The 16,298-nt window shown below is 34.8% G+C and overlaps 1 protein-coding gene across 2 annotated transcripts; it reads left to right on the top strand.

Annotated features, from left to right (window-relative positions):
* Positions 1-1,135: 1,135 nt before the first annotated feature.
* On the top strand, positions 1,136-15,182 carry LOC308655041 (17-beta-hydroxysteroid dehydrogenase 13; the record flags this gene model as incomplete). 2 transcript variants are annotated; one of them, XM_081304815.1, is made up of 7 exons in its annotated part: positions 1,136-1,345; positions 3,686-3,793; positions 4,764-4,895; positions 7,013-7,119; positions 8,815-8,952; positions 9,818-9,934; positions 15,092-15,182. In XM_081304815.1, 7 exons carry the CDS (start codon positions 1,136-1,138, stop codon positions 15,180-15,182), a joined length of 903 nt encoding a protein of 300 aa, XP_081160941.1. The 2 variants fall into 2 exon arrangements, with proteins under 2 accessions (XP_081160941.1, XP_081160942.1); XM_081304816.1 differs by lacking the exon at positions 3,686-3,793.
* Positions 15,183-16,298: the final 1,116 nt, after the last annotated feature.

Raw genomic sequence — 16,298 nt, 5'->3', positions numbered from 1 at the left:
ACCCCCATGTGATGGTATTATGAATAGGGCCTTTTGCAGGTGATTAGATCATGAGGACTTGGCCAGTGGGATGAGGCCCTTAGAAAGTGAACATAGAGAGTTCCTTTCCTCTTTCTGCCTTGTGAGATCATAGTGAAAAGAAAGCAGTCTATAAACCAGAAAGCCAGTCCTCACTAGACATAGACTCTTCTGGCACCTAACATTTCCTCAATCTTGGACTTCAGAGCCTCCAAAACAGTGAGAAATAAATTTTTACTGCTTATAAGCCAACATAAGTTTATGTAATTTGTTAAAGTTACCTGAACTAAGACAGATGTCAGATGTCAAGACTTCTTTTTTTTTTTTTTAAAGAGAGAGTGAGAGAGGAGAGAGAGAGAGAATTTTTAATATTTATTTTTTAGTTCTCGGCGGACACAACATCTTTGTTGGTATGTGGTGCTGAGGATCGAACCCGGGCCGCACGCATGCCAGGCGAGCGCGCTACCGCTTGAGCCACATCCCCAGCCCAAGATGTCAAGACTTCTAACACCTGGTCAAATGATCTTTCAAATATCATCATAAAGGGAACTGATTGTCTTACATAACCTAAAATCTCCCTCAACCTCAGAAGTTTTTCTGAGAAATGAAAATCATATATAAGATGATTAGCTAGCTGAAATATAGTATTAATGCTGAAATTTTGTGAATAACATCAAACCACTACATTTCACTGACCCATGTTTTAATTTCTAAGATAATGATCTTACTTTCTCATTTTCTCTTCTGAAAAAATAAATAAACACACACACACACACACACACACACTCAATTTACAGAGAGATACCAGGATATTATCTTTCACCTCTAAAATTACTTCTAGAGGTTAAATTTCATGTTGAAACATGGTACACAACAGCTCTAAGACAAACATGACCAAAGAGCATTTTCCCTTGATCTGTGCTAAGCTTTTGCTAGCAACAGGCATCACTGCAAAAACTCAAGAGGTGGCTCTGACTCATCAGAACACAAAAGCCTTCCTCATCTAGCTTTGCTGTCAACACCTGGGCACACAGGTCTTCACTGGTGCTCTGTGCAGAGGCCATCTCCTTCTGAGGACTACACAAAGATAGCCAGAGGAAGAGGGTAGAGCTGAGCCATGAACATTGTCTTGGATATCCTCCTGCTTCTGGTCACCATCATCTACTCCTACTTGGAGTCACTGGTGAAGTTTTTCCTTCCCCGAAGGAGAAAATCTGTGGCTGGGGAGATTGTTCTCATTACCGGAGCTGGGCATGGAATAGGCAGGCTGACTGCCTATGAATTTGCAAAGCGGAAAAGCAGACTGGTTCTTTGGGATATTAATAAGGTAATGGATGTAATGCCAAATCTTTTAAACTCACAAAGTAGGACTCATATTTTATTTCTTGATTTAGCATCTGCTTATCTTCATATTTCTCTTATGAGAGTTGGTTAAATTTTCTGGAGTTTATTATACATTTGCATCAGGTTGATTATATGAAGGGAACATAATTAAGACCCGAGCAATGATTTTTTTGAAAGTAAGGTCATTATGCACAGTATAACAAAAAAACATAGAGCCAGGATCATTCCAAGCTGCTTAAATTAGCCAAGTCACAAGTTCTCTCTGCCTCAGCCTTCTTATATCTGAAATGGGGATAATACCTTAGGGGTATCAAGAACCATAGCAAATTATTGCTAAGGGCCAAATCTATCCTGTGACAGCCTAGGCTAAGAATAATATTAACACTTCTAAAGGGTTATCAAAACAAAACCCAAAGAAACAAAGAAGAACATGCTACTGAAACCCTTAGTGCCTCCTGTCTCACACACACACTCTTAAAATATTCACTCTTAGGCCCGTTGAGGAAAAATGTTGCCAACTCCTGGACAAGAGCATTAAGTATGTATTTTAAGTGCCTAGAATAATGCCTAGCACATGGTTAGCATTAGTTATGTTAAATAAAATCTAAGTGCAGGGAGTCAAGCTTTCTCTTGGACATTCATATTTCTCTTGTACTCTTGTTTGTAAATGCTATCTTAACTACCTCCCCAAAATCTGAAATAACTGAGGTTGTATATGGTTTTCCCTAAACTCATAAATTCTCATAAAATCATGAATATATGTACCAAAAATATTTTAAGATTGGAAAACTTGCAAAATTTTTTTGAAAACCAGATCTTCCACCAATTACAATGAGATTTAAATTGCCATTAAATTATTACTCTCATGTTCCTTGCCATCATGTCTAGTTGACACCTATTTTCCTAGGGACTTTGAAAATATCTCCTGAACTTTAGGAACTAATTCTTCTCTGGTTCTTTCTGGATAGTGAAGAATAACTTTCAAGAAAAAGTTGGTATTTCCTTACTTAACAGATAGGAGCATTTGTATATTAGATGAAAACAATTTGGCATATGAAAATGACTTGGCATGAATTTGATCATTGAAGAAATTCCAATAAACTTTCTAGATTAGGACAAGAATTTACAAATTGACAAAATTGTTGTCTGCTTTTCTCAGGCATTTATTTCATAAATCCATGAAAATTTAACCTTTGGATCTCTTTCCAGATATGTCTTTTTGGAGAGAGGACTATATTTATTACTTTTTTTTTCAATTTTAACATTTCCAGTGACAAGGCAAACATAAAATTAGAAAGAAGTTATTTAAAAAGGACTTAAGGTTCTGCCTGAACGATGGGTAACCCAACCTTGTAAAATTCTCTGCAAATCCTTGAATTTTATGGTTAAATATTAAAATATTAAATGACTTGCTCTAAGGCTATCGGTGTAATTCAGTTTTCCTTTAGTCAAGGACCAACTGGGTTTTTGTCATAGCTGGTTTCTTTTGCCTTCCGAGAGGCAAGTTTGGCCCTTGTTCCATCGAAACTGCTGCTTTAGGAACACAGTGAAAAGAGGAGCTCACAATGCACACTGAAACTGCAAATGAAGCATGCATTTCATTTATAAAAAGACAAGGCACCACATCTTGCAGTGCTCTAGCTCAATGATATAACTCAAGAATTTTTTCTTCATCAAAGTATCGGATGAAAGCTCTGGTTACTAATGCTGCTTATGACCTTGAATCTAGAGACAGAATGGAGAATTACATAGTCCTCCATGCACTCTGGCAGTGAGCAAGCTACCTGCTGAAGCTGAAGTCAGTGACTCTCCTGACCCATCCCCCTTTTACTCTTCTGCAGCCCCTCAAAAGGCTAATTGAAAGGACACTGGCTTTGCTACAATATTCCTGGGCTCTTTAAAGACTGTTCTTTGGGATTTCAGGCTGCTGCTCCAGGGTTTACCCCAAATCATGAAATACAGGGAATGCAGGGGAGGCAGTGCTGGTAAAGGAAAACCAGCCACCATTCCCTCAGGGATGAACCCAAATAATGGAGGAAAGGACTTTGACATGTCCTCACCTCTTTACCACAGAGAATAGTTTATACATTGTGAGGGGAAAAGTATAATTTTTAAAAACATATAACCGTCTCTATAAAAGTCAGCAGATGTTAAATCTTGAGGAGAATTCTAATTTTTCAGAAATGCAAGCAAACAATCTCTCTCAAGAGGTTTCTTAAAAATAAGGAGGTACTCTGGATGTGAATTTTAATATTTTTTAAAATTTTCTTGTCCAGTGCTTTTTTCTTCCACTCTTTCCTGAATATTTTTCCCCCAATTACAGCATGGTGTTGAGGAAACTGCAACTGAATGTCAAAAATTAGGGGCCACGGTGCATGCATTTGTGGTCGACTGCAGTAGCCGAGAGGAGATTTACAGCTCCGTGAATCAGGTGAGACAGCTCCTGTGACTTCAGGTCACACATTTTGTTATCGATGGCCCCTGACATGCAAAATAAAAAGGTACTTCATGACTGATTTAAATTAGACTTTACTGCCAAATGAAGTAATGTGACAAAAGAAGGATATGTACACTTTTTTTGTTCTAGAGAAGCCACTCAACTCTGCTCATTATGATGGTTTCATATTGTGGTTCGATTTCATTCTGATCAGAAGTTTGAGCAGTGGCACAGAGTAACTGACAAAAGGTTTATCAGTAAGAAAAATGGATTACTTGCTAGTTTTCAGTCCTGGTATTTTTGCAGTAATTTTTCTTCCTTTAATATTTCCTTTGTAAGATTTTAAAATTTTAGTTATCATTTACTCTAGTAAGGAAAATGTAATAATTATAATAATTCTAGGACTGGAGTTGCAGCTCAGTGGTAGAGCCTTGAGTTCAATCCCCAGCTTGAAAAAAAAAAAAGAAGTTATAACAAATTTTAAAAGAACAAATATCAAGTACACACAATGAACCTAACACTTCATAAACTACTGTATTCTTTAAGTTAGTTTAGTTCAGTGGTTCTATTAATCTCATTTTGTAGATAAGCTAATTAAGGCTCAAGGAGGTTAATCCAGACAAAGATCATGTAGTTGTAGGTGGTGGAACTGTGATAACTCAATCAGCACTTGAAAAATATGTAATCAGAACTTATATATCAATTTATCAACACAAATATTAAATTTACCTTATTGATAAGATTTCAAAATCCCATTATGTATTGGTACTAAAATTTAGATGTTTAAAAGAATTTTAACCCACATTTATGAAAGTTTTGCCTTTGCATCTATTATTTGAACTAGAAGCTTTTTCATGCCTAAACTCTGAGACATCACTTAGTAGAATAAAAAATATGGATGATATTGGCCCCAAAACTTTTGAGTTTGTATAACTCAACTGATGTGTCCTTTCCATTGTAAAAGATAAAGAAAGAAGTGGGTGATGTAACCATCGTGGTGAATAATGCTGGAGCAATATATCCAGCGGATCTTCTTAGTACCAAGGATGAGGAAATTACCAAAACATTTGAAGTCAACATCCTGGGACATTTTTGGGTGAGTATAATCAGAAATATTTCTGATCTGTGCACATCTGTATGCTTTCATTGAAGACACATGGAGTTCATAATTGAGTTCACACACCTGGGTATGGGAAACACACCAAATCTTTTTCTTAAACCAGGAATTATCAAGTTTGCTTGGGAAGAGCCACAGTCTCTGACGGAAGGTTAGAGTTCAAGTGGGCACAACACACCAGAATATAAGCCACTTGATCTGTCTTATCCACCAGTATTGAATACACAGTTGGCAAGTACCAGGTCCTCATCAAATATTTGTGGAGCTTTGTTGAGGGTCAGTCATCAGTAGATGTCTTTTCGATCCTCTAGAGAAAATATACACAATGTACATTCATTTGTGACCTCCTTTCATGAAATTTTATAACTAAAAAGACATCAAAGAAAGTACTTAAATGAATACAGCAGTTTTGGACACTTCTAGGTAGGACTCTGAGATAAGTTCCAGACCCATGGAAAGCTAAAATTTAGAAATACAGCTTGCTGGGTGAGGTGGTACATGCCTATAATCCCTGCTATTCAGGAAGCTTAGGCAAGAGAATCAAAAGTTCAAGGCCAGCCTGCACTACCTAGTGAGATCCTGTTTCAAAATAAGATGTGTTTTCCAACAAGAAAAATAAAATAAAATGTGTTTTCAAAGGGGGTGGATATGCAGCTCAATGTCATAGCACTTGTCTAGAATGTGTCAAGGCCCTGGGTTAAATCCCCAGACAAAAAGAAGGAAAGAAAGGAAAGAAAAAAAAGAAAGAATGGGAAGGAGAGAAAGAAGCTCAAGAAACCTCTTATAATTCGTTAGGTTTGTGGGAAACTAAAATATAAATTTCAACTGCCTTTGTAGAAAGCATTTATATGAATCAATCTTCCAGGCCTACTATTAGTGTAGAACCTGGGGCAAATCTGGATTCTTGAAGACAGCAAAGAGATGCCTCCCTTTACCTTTCCCAGCCCCTCACACATGCCAATATGAATTGATGATCATGCCCACAAAACTACCCAGAGACCCATACATTAGCTATCTATAGCTGCATAACAAAACTCAGAAGTTTGAGCAGCAATAAGCATTCATTACCTCCTCATACTTTCTATGGGTCCACAATTTCTAAGTGGCTTGGTTTGGTAGTTTTAGCCTAATAAATTTGCATAGGGTCTATGGGGTAGGATTATAAAATATTATTGATATTTTTCACAAAACAGTAAGGTTTGGAGGGAAAAAGAAAGGCTTTTTGTTTCCTATAACATGGACGTATAATACTATATATATGTATTACAGATTTAGTATATTGTAGTATATATATATATATGTATATATATATATATATATATATTACTATATATAATCTCTATAATATTACAAATAGGAAGATGCTGAATCTACTCATACCTTATAATAGTTTGGGTCTCCATATGACTCTTAGTTCATTCTTCTCAACTGTTTGACAGGTACAAAAGATTTCAACTCTTGTAATTAGAATGATGAATCCCCAATCAAAATTACAAAATACCAGATTACCATAGGGATTTCTTTCGATTCTGGAGACTGAATTTCTCCCTTAATCAAGAGGCTGGAGGTATAAGTCAATGGCACACTGCTTACCTACCATTCATGAGGCCTTGAGTTCTATCTCCACTGGAAAAATAATGATAATAATAATAACATTGTTTAGATGACATATCCAAAAAGGAGCTAGTGTGTTTGTGTGTGTGTGTGTGTTTCACACACACACACACACACACACATGCATATATGTATTCTGAAGAGAAGAAAGGGGAATATTGAGATGTGTTCCTAGCAGATCATAGACAAGGTACAGTGTTTAATGCCAGCTAAAAACCAATACATGCTTATCTTTTTCATTTTTCTCAATTTGTAGAAGTTGTAATAAAATGTTGCAATTATTTTATTTCATTGGAAAGTTCTCTCAAAAACCTCTTTTGTGGTCTGGGCATGGAATCCAGGGCCTCACACATGCTGGGTATGCACTCTACCCCTGAGCCACATCCCCAGTCTGCCCTTATGTCTTAACAAAAATAAGATGACCTGTTTTAGAAACCTAATGCCTCTGTCATTGTTTCTCTTCTTTGTACATTGACATTAAGATCATAAAAGCACTTCTTCCTTCAATGATAAAGAGAAATTACGGCCACATTGTCACAGTGGCTTCAGTGTGCGGCCATGGAGTAATTCCCTATCTTATCCCATATTGGTAAGTATTACTTGCCAGCAGTGCTATGTATTTCTGTACTTTTGAGTGATTATTAGTCTTTGAATTTCAATGCTCACAGCACAGTAATTTGGAGTTGTAGAATTTGAAAAGTAAGTTAGAATAATTTTTTTTAATGATTGTAATTTTATTTTAAATATCTTTGAAAATTCCTCTATAGAGTAATGTAAGAAAGCAGAAATACCAAGTATATTTCCATAACTTCCTGGAATAAAGAGATATTGATAGAAGAAATCAGAAACACATAGCATAAGAAACAAAATATACAGAAGTTAAAACGAATGCAAATCTATGGCATGGCATGTCTGTCCAAGATAAGCCAACCACAGTGGATTCTGCATCAAAACATTTTCCAGTGGGTGTTTGAATAGTGAAAGTTCATTTGTGCATGTGTGTGTGCTCACATGTGGTAGAGAGGCCTCCACCTGAGTAAAAACAATGCAAACACCACACCCCCAGGCTCTATTAAGGACATAAAAAAAAGGAAGTAGGAGGCCTTCAGCATATACTGTTTGCAAAATATCTTTCCTTGTATACTATGTAATGGTATCTCCCTTTCTTACTTCAGCTTTACATTAACCTCAGAAAAATCTCTACCAACACATGAATATCAATGGATAGGTGTGTGGGTTGTCAGTTAGTTGATCTATTATATACTTTATATATACACATTCAAGGTTAAATGAGTCAAGAACGAAATTCTCTCTGACACTGAATGCAGTCACAGATACAGTTAAATTTCAACATAGGGTAGATTGCTATTATACACACATGTGGCTGTTCCAATCTTCCTTTATCATCTTAAAATGCAAATAAGAATTTCACAGATTAAATATTTCTGTTGTTTTAATATTTAGAAATGTAGAAACTCGATGTAATAATAGTTTTTCTTTCATTCTCCTTGGAGAAAACAACCACTATCTAACATTATTGTTTTTATGTGTCACCTTGGTCAAAAGCATTTATATAATTAATACTTAAATAAATCTACATAGATAAAGTGATTATACAAAAGGTACTTTATTGAATCTTTAAGACAACCTGTATTTTAATATCTTCATTTTAAAAATCAGAAAAAGAAAAAAAAAAGATAAAGACATGTGCTAAGATGACAAAGTGGCACCAGTGTCAAGAAGGAAACTATCAGGTCAGTCATCAAAAGCAGAAAAATATTTGAAGTCCTACAGAAGTTTGAAACAGATATTAGTTTTGCAGTATTTCTAAATATGTTTTTCATGATTGGTATTTTTCCTAAATAAAAAAATAATAACTGATTAGAAAACATTTTGAAGATTGAATGGAAAAATGCTATATGTAGGGTGGAAAAGTGAGCATCAGGCCAGCCAATAAAGTTATAATTGTTCTTTTATTATGGTTGCTAGTTAAGAAACTGGGCACAGGGACCAGGGATAGAGCACACACGTAAATTGAGCAAGGCTTTGGGTTCAATCCCCAGCAACAAAAAAGAAAAAGGCAACTTGGTACATTCAGAATTCTGTTTAATCATATATGAAAATGTAAATGAAACTTAATGACCGTTCATCCTCTCAGAAAAATCACAAGGAGATGATTTGGGGGATTTGATTTCTTGTTCTCAAATCAAATGATTCTGCTTTCTTACAGATAGCTGACTGTCTTGCTCTCTTTTAGCTGATGTGGTTGGTAATTCTCTTACAGTTCCAGCAAATTTGCGGCTGTTGGCTTTCACAGGGCTCTGACAGCAGAACTTGAAACCTTGGGGAAAACTGGTATCAAAACCTCATGTCTCTGCCCAGTTTTTGTGGATACTGGGTTCACCAAAAACCCAAGCACAAGGTAAAGTCAAAATCAAGTTAGGATGGGAATATGGCATGAGAAATTGATATGAAAACTATCTGAGAAACTTTTTAAGTTGGGTAATTAAGAAAATGGGAGGTTCCTTTTAAATATTGTTTTATTACCTTTAAGTTTTGCTTTGAAGTTAAATAAAGGGGGGTAAAACAAATTAGGGACTAGCAGGCGTGATCAGATTCCAATTAATTAGGCAACTGGTATTTATTTGTGTCCAGAAAAAAGGTCAATACACACCTGGGTGCCAAGAGAGAGCAGGAGTGGGGAGGAGTGGGAGGCACACTTAAGGTAATGGAGAAAGACTTCTCTCCTGGAAACCACACCTCCACATTGAATTATACCTCATATCCCCTTTCCCAATAGTGGGTCATCCTCCACAAATACAGTATGGAAAGGTAAGGCTATGTGCCAGTTTTATACTGTCCACAGCAGTGGCCATAGAACTAACTAACATATTCTTCTTTGTTCTCTGGCTCCACTATTCCTTACCATCTAAGACTTCTCTGTCATTTTGGTATTTTTACTGTGTGAGCTAAGAAATACACCTACTAGATATGAAAAAATATAAGATTGTATTAACAAAATATCAACATGAGATGTGTGGGAAAGAGGGAAGTGACATTTGTGTGGTAGAACCTGGAACATTTTAAAACCTAATTCTAATTTTGGTGAAAAGATCTATTAATTTGTCTATCTTCATTAATGAAAAACATTGAAACTAGGGGCCTGAGGTTTAGCTCAGTGGTAAAGCACTTGCTTAGCCACTCGTGAGGCCTTGGACTCAATCCCTAGCACTTAAATAAATAAACCTTTTTAAAAATGAAAATAAACTTTTTCTTTTTAATCACAGATTATGGCCTGTATTAGAGACAGATGAAGTTGCAAGAAGTCTGATAGATGGAATACTTACTAATAAGAAAATGATTTTTGTTCCATCATATATTGGTATTTCTCTAATACTGGAAAAGTAAGTACAGCACAGAACACCTAAAACACAAATGGACTATTTGTACTCTTTGTCCATAGGACTATACTATTGACAGTCTTTCAGTTGTAAAAGTTGTTATGGAGACTCTCCACTCCTGGTATGAACATTTAAGTTTTCCCTCTTTTTTTCTCACTCATTTCAAAAATAGAAAATGATTCCTTTTCTCTACCATCTCTGGCCAATCTTTGCTAAAGACTATTCAAACAGAAGGAAGGACAGTTTTAAAAGCACATAATATAGTGAAGTAGTTAATAAAAGCTCTATGTTTTAAAAATCTGCTGAGATGTTGTTGGAGATTGCATTGATCTTCAACTATAGACTAACTGGAGGAGAAATGACATAATAACACTATTGATTCATCCAATCCAAGAACACAATCTATCTTTCTTGTTTTGTTTTGTTTTCTTCAAATCCTTAGACAGGGGGCTGGGGTTGTGGCTCAGTAGTAGAGCGCTCACTTAGCATGCATGAGGCACTGGGTTCGATCCTCAGCACCACATAAATGTAAAATAAAGATATTATGTCCACCTAAAACTAAAAAATAAGTATTTTTTAAAAATCCTTAGGCAGAATTTTGCAGTTTCAGGTTTTACACATCTTTCCTCAGATTTATCCCAAGTATTGCATGGTTTTAATGCTATTGCAAATGGCATGTTTAAATTTTTTTCTTTCTCCATTGTTTGTTGCTAGCACATATTTTATTTTTGCATTTCATTCTTGTACTCTATAACCTTGCTAAACTAACTTGTTAAACTCACTGATCTTTTGTAGATTCTATCATATTTTTTACACAATCATTGAAAAAGAAATTTTTATTTCTCCCTTTACATGATTTTATTTCTTTTTCTTGCCTTTTTTTTATAACTTTATTTTATTTATTTATATGTGGGACTGGGGATCAAACCCAGGGCCTTGCACGTGCAAGGCGAGCACTACTACTGAGCCATTACCCCAGCCCCTCTTGCCTTGTTATACTGACTAGAATCTCCAGTTCTATTCAGTGTTGAATAGAACTAGAGACAGCATGCATCTAAGTGTTCTTCCTGATTTTAAGAGGAAATATTCAGCCTTTCACTATTGTGTATGATGTTAGCTATAAATTATTTTTCATCACAGATGCCCTGGTTTCAGATTGAGGGATTTCCCTTCTTTTACTACTTTGACAAAAATTTTGTCAAATGATTTTTCTGCCATTTTAGTTTAATATTATGATTTACATTGATTCATTCTAAAAGATAAACCAATTCTATCTTGTACTGTGTTTGATTTTATACCAGGGTAATACTGACCTCATAGAGTGAACTGGAGAGCATTCCCATCTCTATTTTCTGGAATAGTTTTTGTGGTATTGGTATTATTTCCTCTGTAAACATTTGGTAGAATTCACCAGCAAAGGTACTGGGCCTATAATTTTCATAGAGGGAATAGTTTGTAATTACAATTCTAATTTCTTTAATACCATAGGGATTTGGGAGCTACTTATTTATTCTTGGTAATGTGTCCTTCATGGAATTTTTTTCCATTTCATCTAAGTTGTCGAGAATACTGACATAAATGTGTATATTATATTACTTTATTGTCCTTTAACTCTTTAGAATTTCTTATTCCTGGTACCTATAATTTCTGTTTCTTCTCTTCTCATAATCTAGTTAGAAGTCCACTTTGTTGATCTCTTCAAAAAACTTGTGATTGGTTTAATTAATTTTTCCCATTTTTTACGTTCTAATTAATTTCTCCTTTAATATATATATAATTTGCTTCTACTTACTTTTCATTTAATTTTCTCTTTTCTAATTTCTTAATGTGAAGGAAGTAAAGACTTGATACTTTATCCTTTTTATTTTATTGTGCTAGGAACACAACATGAAATCTATATCTAAACTGTTAGTTTGTTTTTTTTTTTATTTTGGGGGGATGGAGTGACCTTTTAATAGAAATATTAAAACTAGAAATATTTCTCTAGGACTGGAATTCAAAGGAAAAAGAAAATTTTATATTAATGATATTTATATTTTAAAATACAATACATAAAACAAAATACATAAAAATATAAAACATAAGCCATGGTTTTTAAAAAGTGTAAATGTGACAATATCAGTGTTATAAGCAATAGAGGAAAACTATGAGTCTACCCACTCAAATGAGATGATGAAAGCCATATTACTTTAATTGGTTAATATTTCTCTGATGTGTCATAATGATGATAAAATCACACCATTTAATTATTAATATCTCATAAGAAAGGTCAGTTAGATTCAGACAATTGATTTTTGGGGAAGATGAACCCTAAACCATCTAGGAAAAGTCAGTTCTTTCTGTGTGTGCCAAACACCTGTGAATAGGACATATTATCTAATATAAACTTCACAATAATCCTTCAGGGCAAAATAATTATTATTCCTCTTACAGGCTCAGAAATTGGGGCTCAGAAAGGTCACATAAGTGGTCCCAGGCTCAGACCTGATGAGGGGAAAAAGTGAAATTCAAGTTGAAATCAGGCCTCATCACCCACGCTAGAAGGCTTTTCCCACTTCTCAGGATTCCTGGCCTTCAGCCCTTCGCTTCAAGCTACCTCTAGATGAAAAGATACTGTGCTAAGACACTGAATACCTACATCAGGATTTTAGTCCTCTTCAGTAAGACTCAATTTATCAACAACTGGAGCAAACTCAAAAGCTACATTTTTGGATAATACTAGTACAATCACCCAGAGTGGGCCCCCCCTAAGTGGGAAGAATTGGCACAATAGTGACTCCCTCACTCTGACAACCAGTGCTAAATAGATTTATAAATGTACATTACACTGGTATTGATTATAGATACAATGTTGCACTTCAGATCTCTAGAGCTTATGCTATTTTTTTTATACTAGGGATTGAATCCAGGGGTGTTTTACCACTGAGCTATATCCCCAGTCTTTTTCTTTTTATTTATTTCATCCTTCCTTTCTTTCTTTCTTTGTTTTTGAGATTTGATACAGAGTCTTACTACATTGCTGAGAATCTCCCTAAAGTACTGAATTTGGTCTCAAACTTGTGATCCTATCTTAGCCTTCCCATTTGCTGGGATTACAGGTGTGCACCACCACACCCACCTAGTTTTTCAAATATCTTGTTTGGCTAAAATTCTATTATTATTAACTCCCCATTTCTCTATCCATCAGTACCTAGAAACCACCATTGTACTGTTTGGATCTCTGAATTTGACAATTTTAGATACCTCATATAGTGGAACTATGCAGTAGTTGCATTTCTGTGATTGGTTTATGTCTTAGAACAAGGTTCTCAGGATTCATCCATGTTGTTGCATGTTACACATTTCCTTCTTTTGTGAAACTGAATAGTATTCTATTGTGCATATATATCATTTTTTAAATCATTTATTGCTATTAATTTCCCCAAATGTAGTGCTTTTGTTCTGTCCCTCAAAATTTGATACTTTTTGTTTTTATTTACATTCTGTTCAAAATATTTTCTAATTTATATTATGGACTCTTTAGAAATGTTTTTTTAGTCTCTAAATATTTGGGAAAACTTTCTATATATTTTTCTGCTGTTCATTTCTAATTTAATTCTATTGTATTAGCCAAATATTCTAAATTTGTTGAGATATGTTCCATATCTCTGATATGTTTCATACCAGAGATTAATATATAGTATAGATGAATGTACACTGGTATATCTTGGAAAGTGTTCCAAGTACACCTGAAAAGAATAAGTATTCTGCTCTCAATGAGGGTTCTACAAATGTCAATTAGGTCAAAGTGGTTGATAGAGTTATTCAGTTTCTATAGGCTACTGATTTTTTTTTTTTTTTTTTTTTTTTTTTGTCTACTTGATCTCCCAATAATTGAGAGAACCCACAACCACTAGGGAGAGACTCGGATACCACCAGCTGCCACTTTCCCTTGGGGTGAAAGCAAGTGCCAAAGTCAAACTGGCTTTTGTTTCCTGCTTCTTTATAGTAGGTTTCCAGAGACCCAGAAAGGGGCTAGATGAGGCCCCTCAGAAAGTATGGTCCCCAGGGATGGACCTGTACATAAAAGCCACTGGGTTTCCCTGCCCTGAACAGTTATTTTGTTGAAAAGTAACCCATAACTCTTCAATGTGAATAAAGAACAAACTAACTAGTGTCTACCAAATAAATAAATAAATGAGAGAAGACCCTTGAAATCTCCAACTATAATTATGAATTTGTTTATTTTAGTAACAGGGCCATCTTGTTAGTCTTCTTTACGCTTACTTCCTCTTCAGAGAGACACATTTTTGTGAGCAGATACAACTACTAATATGAAGGTTTCTTTTCATGAGTAGTTGAAAGGCCTGCTCCAGCTCTTTTCTTCTCCTTGTCCTTCTCCCACCCTCACCTCCCTTGTCCCTTTGATCCCATCCCAAGGTTCTTTAATCAGAGAACAATACCAAAATATCAGTATGACTTTCTTTGCAGAACACGTTATTTCTGTCTCTTTCCATTCAGTCATACTCTCTTCTTTCTTTAGTCTATCGAAATTTTTCCCATCCTTGAATATACAATTGTCTTTCGAAGCTTTTTCTGACATTCCAGCCCATGTAACCCTCCTCGTGGTTCCAGTCCTTAATTGTATGTGGCTGATATTTTTCATTGATTGTTTCAAGTTTGCTATATTAGCCTCCCCACTAAACAATAAATTCCTAAGGCACTGGATGTTTTTTAAGTTCTTTAGTTTATCTTTTTATAGAGTATTACTTATATAGTTTCTACTTAAGGAGAGGTGGAGAAATGGATGGAGTGTGTTCTTGTGCTGTCTCTCTATATGGTCTTGACATCAAGATTAAGCAACAATTTCAGCAGTGAGTTCAGACCTTCAGTTTTAGATCATTAAAGATATAAGGTCTCATACAATTTTAGGTAAGATGAGAGGGTGAGAAGAGTGTTTTTTATGTTCGGTGTTTTCTTTATGTTTGCCTGCAATATGGACTACTAATGCTAAAAGACACACAAAAGAGAGGGGCACTAAGGAAGAGAAGAAAATTAAATACAAGCTAGATAACTCAATGGTCAGACCATTTTAACTAACAACAAACAAATGACTTTGGAGTCAGAGATTTTTAAACTAAATTTTTTCTTTTCTTTCTTTTCTTTTTTTTTTTAATATAGGTTTCTTCCTGAACGTGCCTTGGCAGCTTTAAGTCGCATACAGAATATACAATTTGAAGCAGTGGTTGGTCACAAAACCAGAATGAAATGATGTATGACAAAGATGTATGCACATTTATGATGTGAATCTAAGCACAGAGTCAATGCTTCAAAGCGTTCTTTCACATTTTCCAGTGATGTTTATATTAAAAACATTGATTTGGCACTAGCAGCAAAACTAATTGCCTTTCTATGTCTCAAAACTAGAGAACTGTGAGAAATAAATTTCTACTGTTTACAAATAACCCTGTCTGTGGTATTTTGTTACAGCAGCAGGAAAGGATTAAGACAGTGTTCATTAGGCAACCAAGGAAAAAGACAGTAAGTATGTTTTTACATAGATATTTGCAGTGCTGTGCAAATATTTTATAAACTAAATTACTACATAAGTAAACAATAGGGTAAACCATTAAAATTTCATAAAATACTGCCAGGTTGCCTTCCAAAAATTATTTGTAATGATTTCTATTTTGATGAAGGATTTTAATATTGCTTTGAGTTGGCACTTTGTAAACAATGAAAATTTTGTCTCATTTCTTTGATTATATGAATTACAAAAGAATTTATTTTACTAATAATATGTCTTTAATGTTCAGTTTTTCTCACAGCCTGGGAGTAAATAATGAGCTATATTGTTTATCTAACTTGGTGAGCTAAATATTTACACAGATTTGCAATTGTGAAATCTCAACACCTTAGTCTTTTACTTGATGGAAGTTCTTGTACATATTTGGTTTTTGTTGTACATTATTGAGCAACCACTAAACACACCAGCCAATTAAAAAATATTCAGTTATACACATATTAACATCATAATATACCCAAATAAATCCCCACAAAAAATAAAACTTCCTATTTTGGGGGTTGTTTTTGGTTTTGATTTTCTGTTTTTGTTTTTGTTTTATTTTTATTTACTTTTTAGTGCTGGTGATTGAACCCAGGGCCTTGTGTATGCTAAGCTAGAGCTCTACCACTGAGGTATGCCCTTGGCCCAAAATTTTCTGTTTTAATTCCACTTTTGGTTTTAATCCTTTCTAAATAAAGCTCACAGAAATGCCTGGAAGCACAAATGAACTATTTTTGCCCATTTTTTCTTGAATATTGTGAATGTAGACTTCTTTCCTATAAATTCCAGCTGAGTTTCTAAATGTTTTACTATGATAATCTC

This window comes from Spermophilus citellus (genome assembly GCF_964194105.1).
Source record: "Spermophilus citellus genome assembly, chromosome: 8".
Classification (NCBI taxonomy): domain Eukaryota; kingdom Metazoa; phylum Chordata; class Mammalia; order Rodentia; family Sciuridae; genus Spermophilus; species Spermophilus citellus.
Note: the sequence above shows the minus strand (reverse complement) of the source record. Positions and strands in the feature narration are given on the sequence as shown.